The 11,395-nt window shown below is 54.7% G+C and overlaps 1 protein-coding gene across 1 annotated transcript in view; it reads right to left on the reverse strand.

The window, feature by feature from the left end:
- Positions 1 to 11,395, reverse strand: part of NOC2L (NOC2 like nucleolar associated transcriptional repressor) — a gene marked incomplete at its 5' end in the record, with an annotated part of 29,622 nt that overhangs the window by 12,467 nt on the left and 5,760 nt on the right. Inside the window, 5 exons of the mRNA XM_017743969.1 lie at positions 934 to 1,035; positions 1,232 to 1,345; positions 5,294 to 5,405; positions 8,619 to 8,758; positions 10,825 to 11,013. Of these exons, the coding sequence (XP_017599458.1) occupies positions 934 to 1,035; positions 1,232 to 1,345; positions 5,294 to 5,405; positions 8,619 to 8,758; positions 10,825 to 11,013 (657 nt within the window). The remainder of the gene's footprint in view (positions 1 to 933; positions 1,036 to 1,231; positions 1,346 to 5,293; positions 5,406 to 8,618; positions 8,759 to 10,824; positions 11,014 to 11,395) is intronic.

Raw genomic sequence — 11,395 nt, forward strand, 5'->3', positions numbered from 1 at the left:
CCACTCCTGAGTTAAACACAGAGGGCTGGGAATGAGGGAACACATTCCAGCACTGAGCAGAGCTGTCTGCAGCTCCTCCTCAGGGGCAGCTCCAGCCTCTGCTCCTGTCACCAGGACAGACCCAGGGAACACCTGGAGCTGGACCAGGGAGGGTCAGGGTGGGTATCAGGAAAGGCTCTTCCCCCAGAGGGTGGTGGGGCACTGACCAGGCTCGCCACGGAGGAGGGATGGACACAGGAACACATTCCAGCACTGAGCAGAGCTGTCTGCAGCTCCTCCTCAGGGGCAGCTCCAGCCTCTGCTCCTGTCACCAGGACAGACCCAGGGAACACCTGGAGCTGGACCAGGGAGGGTCAGGGTGGGTATCAGGAAAGGCTCTTCCCCCAGAGGGTGGTGGGGCACTGACCAGGCTCGCCACGGAGGAGGGATGGACACAGGAACTGCACTGGCTCGTGTGCAGGGACCTGGGGAGAAGGAGCCTGAGGAGGGAAGATTGGGGAAGACTGGGAGGGAAGATTGCCATCTTGTGGAGAGCACCTCGGGAGGCCAAGGACAAGGAAAAGCCGGGGCTCGGAGCACAGGTTCTGCTCTGAGACCCTGCAGCAACTGGGACAGCTCCAAAGAGCCAAGAACTCACCTGAGTTCACCATCCCAACCCCATCCTGGAGCAGTTCTGCAGCCTCTGCTCCACTCTGGCTCCCAGCAGAGTGGCAAACTCCAGAGCCACTCTCCCCTACCTCCAGCCTCCTCATTAGGTGCTGTGCCTCTGTTCCTCCCCCAACAACTCCCCAAAGGACAAATAAAAACTAAAACAAAGAAAAGGTAAATGGCTCTCCCCTCATTTTGAGGCCACCCTGAGCTCACTGTTAGTTTAAATGACTTTATCCCACTCTGTGCACGTTCATGGCACCAGCAGAAGTGTCTACCCCTTACCTGGATGACAGTGGGGAGAACCAGCTCTGGGAAGCCAATGCTGTGGGCTTGGCCATGGAGATACTCCAGCATCAGGTCATAGAGCTGGTCAATGAGTCCATCCTGAGCAGGAGAAACACAAATCAAGCGACTGGATACAACCTAAACCCTACAGATCTCCTACAGCAACCAAACCCTACGGATTTCCCAGGCTGGGAAAGGTGTCCCCAGCCTTTGGGGACAGGACATGGAGCACATTCCTTGTGCTCTGCTGGTCACAGGGAACCCGGGCACTGCTGGAGGCCGAGGTCCCACTTACTCTGAAGGCCTTTTCCTGCAGGTTGGCATTGGAGAGCTTCAGGATCACGGCAAAGTTGATGGGCTTGGAACTCATCCGGCCTGGCTTCTTGTTGAAATCCACTTGCTGGAAAACCTGGAAAAGAAAAAATTAGTGTTAAGGTGATCCCAGCACAAAGCAACCACCAAAAGACTCAGCTAAGAGCATGCAGTGGTGGCAGAGCCAAGAAGACAATCCAGAAACCCCAATTCCTGATCACAGCTTTCCTAAAAATCCCAGCCAGGGACACAGGGAGGGAGGAAACACCAACCACACCTGAAGCTGTGGAGACCTGGGTGTGAAAGGTGCTGAGGTGTGAAGAGGAAACCAACCCAAGCAAGAGCATGAGAAACTCAGGTTTGTTCCTCAGCCCCACCCTTCTCACGGTCAGAGGTTGTACCCCAAAGCTGGAGTGGGTTTTGGAGCTGTCCCTGGAGGTGAGAAGGGTTTCAAAGCAAGACTAAATGGTGCTTACACCAAATTCACTGTCACTGAAATAACTCTCCCAGGGAGACCTGTCCAAACCACTGGGTATGAGGCAGATTCCCAGAGATCCCCACCACAGGATCCCACGTGGCAGTCGAGGGAGGCTGCAGTGGCAACAGGAGCTCATTTAACCAAAAACCAAGCCACCAGTTGGTAACATTTGCACACCTGGCACACCCACAGAGGGGTGAGGAGCGTGTCCTGCCCCCTCCCCACCCTGGAGCACCTCGAGAGCAGCCCCAGCTCCTCTCAGCCTGTGCCCAAACGCCTTGAAATCGCCCTCCCGAGCAGGAAATCATTTCTCTTCCCTCTGTGCAGCAGCAGCACATCCATCACCAGCCCCCAGCAGCCCAGCAAGGTGGGGATGCAGCGCAGGGGCTGCTCCAGGCCGAGGGGAGCAGGAGGGGGAGGCTGCTCAGGTCACAGCAGTGCCCCCAGGCCACAGGAGCACGGAGACTGTTATTGATTTCTGACATTTTATTTGTCAATCCAGGTTATTTGGAACGGAGGGACGAGCGTGGGGGCTTGTGCAAACAAAGAGCCCTTGCCTGGGGAATCGATGCCATAAACCTCGTTATGCACAGTTATTTCTTTGGCCCAAACAGAGCTATTGATTCCCCAGGTCAGACACATTAAAGGCGTCGGGGCTCCCTGCGATCCTCCCACGCCTCCAGGCAGGCAGGGAAGGCAAGCCAGAGGCTTTGGAAGTCGCCCAGGAGGTGGCAGGGAGCTGGGCAGGGCCTTTGGGAAGGGCAGGAAGTGTGGTTCCCATCGAAGGGCTGACAGCCAGGCTGAGGGAGAGCGTGACTGATGTCTAGGAATCCTGGGGCAGGGTGGGAGGGGGATAATGAGGGACCAGAGGGCCACAGGACAGTCACAAGCCAACAGTGTGGCTGAAGGGATAACCACTGGCAGACAGAGGGAAGGATGGGGCAGCACAGGCAGGAAGGAGAGGGATTTTTGGCACTGCCAAGCTCCCAATTTCCACGTGGGGAGCGGGAAGGGAGCTGGGATACACAGTTCCCACTGCCAGAGTGCAAAGCAGCTCTGCACCACAGCACCCCCACTGCATCACCCCATCCATTCCCCCTTTTCCTGCCCTCAGGCTCTGGGAAAAGCCCCTGGCATCTGCTGTGATCCTGAGCTGGCAGCCCCACAGCCGCTCCCAGCTGGGCCAGGCTCATTGCTGGGCCAGCTTCCCCCAGCTCTGTCACTCCCTCCCCTCCTCACTGAGGGCAGGGCTGAGGAAATCTCCTTAAACTGCTCCCATTTTACTGCCCAGTTCAGCACAGCTGCCCAACTTTCTGCTGGGGCTGGAAGGGAACCCTGCAAGTCACCTCCAGCAGGTACCTCAGCCCCGTCCACTCAAATATTCTGAGTATCTCTGAGGACTGACCCTCCATTATCTATCCAGGCAACCTGCTCCAGCCTCCCCACATCACATTGCTGGGGAATCTCTTGGATTTTTTGTTTCTGTGTGGCTTTTTTTCCCCCCTAGTGTTGAAGTGGGACCTGCTGCATTCACCTTCCACGTGCTGCAGGACATTGATCTGCTGCACCAGCAGCTCCCCACTTCACCTCATCTGCAGTTTCAGAGCTGCAGCACACTGGTGGAGGGAGGAGAACGAGGAAAAGCAAAGGTGAGGCTGCTGGGGCAGCTCCCCACCATGGTTACCCACAGCCCTGCTGGCAAAGTAACTGCAGGGAGGGAAGGAAGGGAGGAAGGAAAGGAAGGCTGGGATCTCACAGACTCTTCAAGGAGAGCAGCAAGACAAAAATAAACCCTTGCCTGCTCTGCACTCTCTCCCAAGCCACCTCTCCTGGTCCAAGATGGAATCGTGCAAGCTGCTGCTCTTGCTCCATGCTGGGAAGCAGAGTCAGAGCAGGGGCAGGGCTGGATGCTGGGGGGCAGCAGCCCCTGTCAGGATGCATCAGGCAGCCAGCTCTCCCTTCCCTTGGCAGCTGGGGAATTCCTGTGCCTCTGGGAATGCACCGACCCTCAATCTGTGTCTCCTGGAGCAGCAGCAGCCACGGGGCCGAGCTGAGAGGCAGCCAGGGCTGGGTTTGCTCGGTGCAGAAGGGAAATGCAGAGTTATGGTCACTCCTTCCACCAGCAGCTCCAAGCAGGCCCTGCAGAGCCCTCTCCAAAACCTGCACACAACAGGGTCACAAACTCCACGGCTGCTCCTTCACTGCCCTTAGATCCAGCTGGAACACAGCGGTTTTTCCCCTTCCTAACAAATGGAGCACATCCCATGCTGGGACCCTTCATTCCACCTCCCAGCCCCAAATCACGGTACCAACACCCTGCCCAGATCCTTCCAGCTCAGACAGGTTTTGGCAGGAACACCTGAGGGAGCCCAGGGTGCTGAGTGGGAACACCTGAGGACACTCAGGAACACAATGGGATCACCTGAGGACACTCAGGAACACAATGGGGACACCTGAGGACACTCAGGAACACAATGGGATCACCTGAGGACACTCAGGAACACAATGGGGACACCTGAGGACAATCAGGAACACAATGGGCAACACCTGAGGACACTCAGGAACACAATGGGGACACCTGAGGACACTCAGGAACACAATGGGGACACCTGAAGACAATCAGGAACACAATGGGGACACCTGAGTGGGCAGATTGGGAACAATTGAGGGAGATCAGGTTGCAGGGTGGGAACACCTGAAGGACAATCAGGGGCAGAGTGACAACACCTGGCTGGGGCCTGACACTCAGATTAGGGACAAGGTGCCAGGGCCAGAATGCAAACGGGGGAAGGCTCTGAGTTTTCTCTCTGACAGCTCTAAAAAGCAAAAAGAATCCTCACCCTCCCTGCCCCGAGCACCACGACCCCAGAGGGGAGATGCCTCTGTCCCAAAATCTGGCTGGCAGGATTTCAAACACGCAGCAGCAAGAGGAAGGAAGCAGGGGAATGGCAAAGCCACCCAGGCCAGGGAGCAGGAGGTTCATAAACTTTCCACAGGCTGAGGATGTGGTCTGCAAGAGACCTTTACAGCAACCCCAAACCACAAAAGCCTTTGCTTCAACAGAACTTGATTAGGAGTGAGCCTGGCTGAGTCAGGCACTTACCACAGCAGTGTGTGTCCCTCCTCCTCAGTGGCCAGCCTCATGCCAGCTCAATTCCTCACAGATACCTTCCTAACTATTTTTTTCTAATTCTTTCAGGTTTTTTTTTTTCTCTTCCACTTCCCCTTGTCTGCAGTCAGGAACAACTCTGCCTTCACCAAGAGATGACCACATCAGCAGGATGGAGCTTGGGCAATTCCTGCAGCAGGCTGAGGCTCTGAATCTCTCCGGCAACCCCTTTGCCTACTCCAGGTGCACCAGTTCAAGCCCCTGGGGATGCATTTCCACACCCCACTGGGCTCAGGTACGACTCACAGCCCAGTGAAAGCTCAATCCTGTTTTCTCACCGAGTCTGGTGCTGTTTGCCAGGGATTTTAGGGAGTGAGCAAAGTGGGAGCTCTTGGGAGCTGCTGGTGGTGCAGTGAGGGTGTTTATCAGGGAAAAGGTGCCAGCAGGGTCCAACCAACCTCGAGGATGAAGGGCAGCACTGGGATGAAGGTCCTGGTGCTCTCGGCCAGCAGGGTGAGGGCACGGATGCAGTGCATGCGCAGGGGGTAGAACCGAGTTGTTGGCACCAGCCTGGGCAGGAAAAGTAAATAAAACCAGATTCTATTAGGTCAGGTTTATACAGGAACTGCACCTGCAGCCTTCAGTGACACAGGAGAGCACTCCCCTACTCGGCTGAAGAAATCTGCAGAGCTGCTGAAGCCACCCCATAGCTGGAAATAAAATCCCTGCGTTAAACCCGTAACACTGACACAGAAACTCCTCCTGCCACAGCTCAGCTCTCCAGCTCTGCTGGGAGAAAGGGCTCCCAGAGCTGTGCAGCTGAGGTTTGTCACTGATGCCAGCTCCCTGTCAGGCTGGGACTGAGCAGGATTAGCTCCCCCAGGAGCAGAGGGAGAATGGAGAGCAACGCCTAAAGCCCCCCACACCTCATTTCTGTCCCACTCTCAAGCCCCTCACTCAATGACCTGTACCCGAAGTCATGGAAGCCTCCAGCATGAAAATTTTTATGTTTTTAAACCACAGCTCACAGATGACAGACCCAAGCTGATAAATGAACCCCTCCCTCCCCAAAGGACTTGCTGAGCAATCCAGGAGAGCCCACAAAATAAAAATGTTTGACCAGGCACCATAAATCAGCTGCATCCCCCCTCAAAATAGTGAAATAATTATCACTGGATCCATTACAGAAATAAATCTGCTTCACACCCCTGCCCTGGCACCTCTGGAGATGACGAAAGCCATTCTCAGGAATTAATTGATCGAGGAATAAAGCTGTTAAGTGTATGGATTTACTGTAAACCAAGGCCATTCATTTCAGAGTGCGTGGCCATGCCACAGCCTGCTCCACATCCCGGGGCTGGATGCACTGGGAATGCCAAACACAGCTGGGAGCAGCTGCCCAGTCCCTCCAAAGAGACTCCTTTCACCTCAGAGCAGAGTCCCCAGTGCCCCTCTATCACTTGGAATGGCCCCAGTCCTCTTCCCAGGCTGTGGGGTTGGGAACAGCACCAAGGCTTGGTTTGACTTGGTACAGCTCATCCTGTCACAGCCCTGGTGACCAGAGAGGACAGAGAAAACTCCTCTCAGCATCAGCCCCTGCTCCAGGTCAGCCAGGTCCCTGCTCATGATGCCATGAAGATTTTTGCCTTTTCTTTTATACCCCTGTTATACCTTTTTTACAGCTTCTGTATTCCCAGTGCTTTTTGCCTACATTCTTGGACTTGTTTGTCAAGCTAAGAGGCTAAACATCTTAGAAGCTTGGTAGCTAGGGATCAGTGTGCCCCAGACCCCAAGGTCCTCTCCAGAACACATTCTGTAAACCAAGATAGAACCATCCAGGGGAAGGCTCCTTGGGGAGGGGGGCTCACTTGAGCCTCTCATTGGGGAATCTTTGATAGATCTGCTAATTAGTAACACCTAGAATGTTATACCCAATGTTGGGAGACACAGAGACACAGACAGAGACAGACTGGGCGGGGTGCATCTCGATGCACATGACCTGGACGTGTGCACCTAAGGATCCTTAAAAATAAATGCCAAGGTAAAATCCCTTTTCCCCTTCTAACCGTGTATGCCTCTTGATTTTAAGACCAGGAAAAGGCATCACTCAGGGACACCAGGCTGTCCCTGCCTTCCTCCCTGCACGTGCTAAGAGGCTGGAACAGCACAGGCACCACAATTCCTCCTTTAAGCACACACCAGGGAACAGCCTCACTGTTACAGCTCAGGCTGCGAGCGGGGCACAAACCCGAGCACGCAAGGCCACGAAAAGTTCATGGGGAAAAAAGGGATAGAACAGGAGCTCCTGCTGCTAAAAACAACCAGCAGCGTGGAGAGATGCCAGCACGGGGATGAGCAGCAGGAACCCGGGGAGGACGCAGCAGGTGCCGGGGACACGGGGACACCGTCCTTGTGCTGGGGCCAGGCGCCACCTCCCGGCACGGGAACGGGGCTCTGCTCCCATCCATCCCTCGGGATGCACACCAGGAGCAGGGCAAAGAAGGGACTGCAGAGGTCACGCAGTGTCCTGTCCCACAGCAGCCCCACATCCACCAACCTGCCTCCTTCATATCCCAGACACCGGCCTGGCTCGCCAAGGAACGCAGCTGGGAGCTGGTTCTGCTTCCCCAGCCCTGGAATCTCAGAGTCCTGGAATGGTTTGGGTTGGAAGGGACTTAAAGCTCACCCAAATTCCACCCCTGCCATGGGCAGGGACACCTTCCACTGTCCCAGGGTGCTCCAAGCCCCAGTGTCCAGCCTGGGATGGGGCAGCTTCTCTGGGAAACGCATTCCAAGGCCTCCCCACCCTCAGGAGGAGGAATCTTTTCCTGGTATCTCATCTGAACCCACCCTCTTTCAGTTTGAAGCCATTCCCCCTCATCCTGTCACCCCATCCCTTGAAAATCCTCTCTCCCCATCGTTCTTGTAGCTCCTTCAGGTCCTGGAAAGCCACAATGAGGTCACCCCAAACCTCCAAAGCCTCGGCAGCTCCAAAACCTGCAGCTCATGCCAAGCTGAGACTCACCCCACCTCCCCTCTCCTTGGCCCCAGATCCCTGATTTATCTGCCTGGACAGGTAGGAAGCTGCCTGGATCCATCCCCCTGGATCCATCCCCCTGGATCCATCCCCCTGGATCCATCCCCAGGCCCACTGAAGCTCCCCAGGAGCAGCGGGGGATGGGAGGAGGGATGTTTGCATCCTCTTATCTGATCGTTTAAATCTGCTTATCTCCATCACCACTGGGGAGTTTTTGCAGACCAGGTTTTAAAGCTCAGATTCTGGTTAACAGAGCTAACAGGATTTGGGAGATCACCAGAGATCCCAAAATTCCCTCAAGGCTCGTTATGGACAGCCACCTCAGAGCACAAACAGTTCATCCACACACACTGACGGGAGGAGGGAATTCTCAGCAGACATCCCAAAAATAACAACTGTGTCCCACTTCTTCAAATCCCAACCAGCAGGCACCAAAAATGCAGCTCCTAAATGTATTTACAGAGCTGGAGATGAGGATTTTCTGAAGCAAGGCAGATCACTGTCCTTGCAGTTACAAGGATAATCTGCCCAGGTTATTCATACTGAGACTCTTCTTACACCAAGAGGAAAGAATAACCCACACCACAACTTTGGCACCACCTAAACAGGTGCTCACACACATCTGGGGCTGGAAAATTTCCATTAAAAGCAGCTTTGAGACCGTTGAGGGTTAAATCCAAATCACAGAACAGTAAAATAACCTTGTAAACAGAAGCAGAGCAAAAAGAATTAAGAATTCTACTCACTTGATGCAGCCAATAATGACCTGTGTCAAGGGGTAGATCAGGGGCTCCATGACCTCACTGGGGTGGATGGTGCTGAGAACTCGACACCAGAAGTACAGGCAGTGGATGTACTGCCAATTATAGACTGACTGGAAGTTCTCCTGCAGGAAAGGGGGAAAAAAAATAAAGGTGGAAGCTTGAAAACGTGACATTTGAGAGGTGCTCACTGTGCTTCCTCTCCAGGCTCATTTTACCCAGGAGGAACAGCAACACTGGAGCTGCCATTGAAGTTCACTGGGTACCAGTCAGTGCCTGAAGGAAATAAAGGGAATAAAACCAGCCTGGTGTTGCTCAAGAGTGGCTGCTTTGAGAAGGACGAGCTCCCAGCTTCACACAGACACTGGGATGTGGCAAAGCCCAGGAAATACTGAGCTGATCACTGGCAGAGCAAGGAGCACTTTTGGGAATGACACCACCCAGCACAGCTTCATTCTTTACACCTGCAGGGTCAAAGTGACAGGCAGCAGGGCAGAGAGCAAACCTGCAGCTCTGGCCTTGCTGGTTGCCACCAAAACCACTGCACCAGGCCAGCAGGGACAGGGACACAGGGACAGCAGGGACAGCAGGGACACAGGGACAGCAGGGACTCCAGGCTGGCTCAGCAGCACAGCCAGGAGTGGCCCAAGGCTTGCACCAGGCCAGGACATAGTTTCCAAGACTCTGGGCAGGTGCTGCAGCAGCTCTTGGTGCCAGATTCAATAAAAGCCCAGCTAGAGCACGAGTCCCTGAAGGAAACCCTTCCCAAAAAGTTCTGCCGGTATCCCCTTCAAAACACAGGAGTCAGCACTCACAAGGTGCCTCAGCCCCCACTTGTGGGGTTTTCCAGACTTTCAAGGCCCAGCTCATCTCTTCTGCGTGGAAAAGCAGGGTGCACAAGTCCTGAGACAGGGACAGAATCCTTTAATTGCAGCCACTGGGCCAAACCTTGCAGCAGGGACTTAAAGCCAAGCCACAGCTGGGCATGGCCGAGCTCTGCCAGCTCTCCCCAGGTCACTGAGACGTACCAAAAAGCTTTTCTGAGCTTCTCCTGCACAGGAACAGACGAGCAATCTGCTCTGGTAATCATCTCCCACCACCATCCACCGCTCCATCTAAACAGGCTTAGTGCCTGCATTTGGGCATTTCGGTGGTGCCATTCCCATCTCAAGTTCCACAGCCCTCCCCAGCTGTGAAATCAAGTGGATTTGCTCCTTGTCTGGGCCACAACTGAGGGTGTAAGGAGCCAGTGCAATCCAATTAGGGGATCTGCAGCCCAGACTTCATTTATCTCCGCTTATTTATCCCCATGTCTGCCCAGCCAGGAGATTTAGCTGGGCACCAATCCTACCCTGCTTGGGGGCAGCTGAACAATTAATCTGTGGGGTCTGTTTTGCTAAACAGGACTAAATCCAGGATTAGCAATCTGACTCAGATTTCCCAGGTCAGACTGGAGGTGGCTGAAACCAGGGCTGCTCCCCAAAGGTCTGAGCTGCTTTGTTCACCTAAGTCCTTTAAACAGCACGGACTTTGCTGGGGGGATGCAACACCCCAGGGTGGCTCCTAAGCTGCTTTACCCTCAGGTTCTGTGACACAGGCTGCAAACAGCAGCCTCAGAGCTGAGAAGGGTGTCCAAGATGGAAAGTGCACCACCAACTCTTGCAAGTGGGGAGAGAAAAGCGACTCCCACCCCGCATGAGGGTTTGGGTTCAAAGGGATCATCCGTGGGCAGGGATACCTTCCACCATCCCAGGCTGCTCTGAGCTCCACCCAGCCTGGCCTGGGACACTTCCAGGGATCCAGGGGCAGCCACAGCTTCTCTGGGCAACCTGTGCCAGGGCCTGCCCAGCCTCACAGAAGGAAGAATTCCTTCCCAAGATCCAACCCAAACTTCCTCTCCGTCAGTGTGAATCCATTCCCCCTCATCCTGCCACTCTGAGCCCTTGGAAATAGCTGGGCAGAGACTTTCTCACAGCCTCCTTTCAGGTCCAGGGAGGCCACAATTAGCCACCCCCAAGCTTCCATTTTCTCTCCTTCCTGGCTGAAATTTTAGCACAGACAACTCCCAGGAGCCCCGGCAATGGGTCAGCCACCACCACAGCCTGAACAGGGTGACTGCAACTCCTCCTCTCCACACATTTCCCCCAAGGAGGGTGGGAAAACTCCTTCCCCAGCAGGGCCAGGTGCTCACCTTCTTCCTGACGGTCATGGCGCTGCGCAGGTGGATGGCCAGCTGGCGGATGTAGATAAAGGTGTGCTGATAAGAGGTGTGCGTGTCCAGGGCGAACATCTCGGTCAGCGTGCGCTGCATGAAGTTGATCATGGGCAGCACGTTGGGAGAGGTGAACCTGGAGTTCTTCACAAAGGCAATGTACATTTGCTGCCAGGGGAAGAGGACAAGAAGCCACCATGTAAAACAGAGCAAAAACCATGCCTGGACTCCTCTGCCCCTCCCAGGTGTGTTCAAAGCTGAAGTGCTGCTTTTGTCACACAAAGGAATAACCCAGCCTGCTCCTTCTCTAGGGGCACAGGAGTGTGTTCAGCTTGGAGATGTGCCCACCACTGCTTGTCAGCAAGAGGACAACGCTGCAGGAGGGTCTGAGCCACACGTGGGGATGGCTGGGCTCAGCTCTCCTGCTCAGGTGCCACTGGGACAGCAAAATACACTTGGGAGCTCAGCTGGGAGGTCAGAGCAGCTCAGGAGGATGTCAGCACTCAGGAAAGGCCCTCAGGAATCAGAGAGATAAATATTCATCAAATAC

The sequence above is a fragment of the Corvus brachyrhynchos genome, unplaced genomic scaffold (assembly GCF_000691975.1).
Source record: "Corvus brachyrhynchos isolate BGI_N302 unplaced genomic scaffold, ASM69197v1 scaffold68, whole genome shotgun sequence".
Taxonomy (NCBI): domain Eukaryota; kingdom Metazoa; phylum Chordata; class Aves; order Passeriformes; family Corvidae; genus Corvus; species Corvus brachyrhynchos.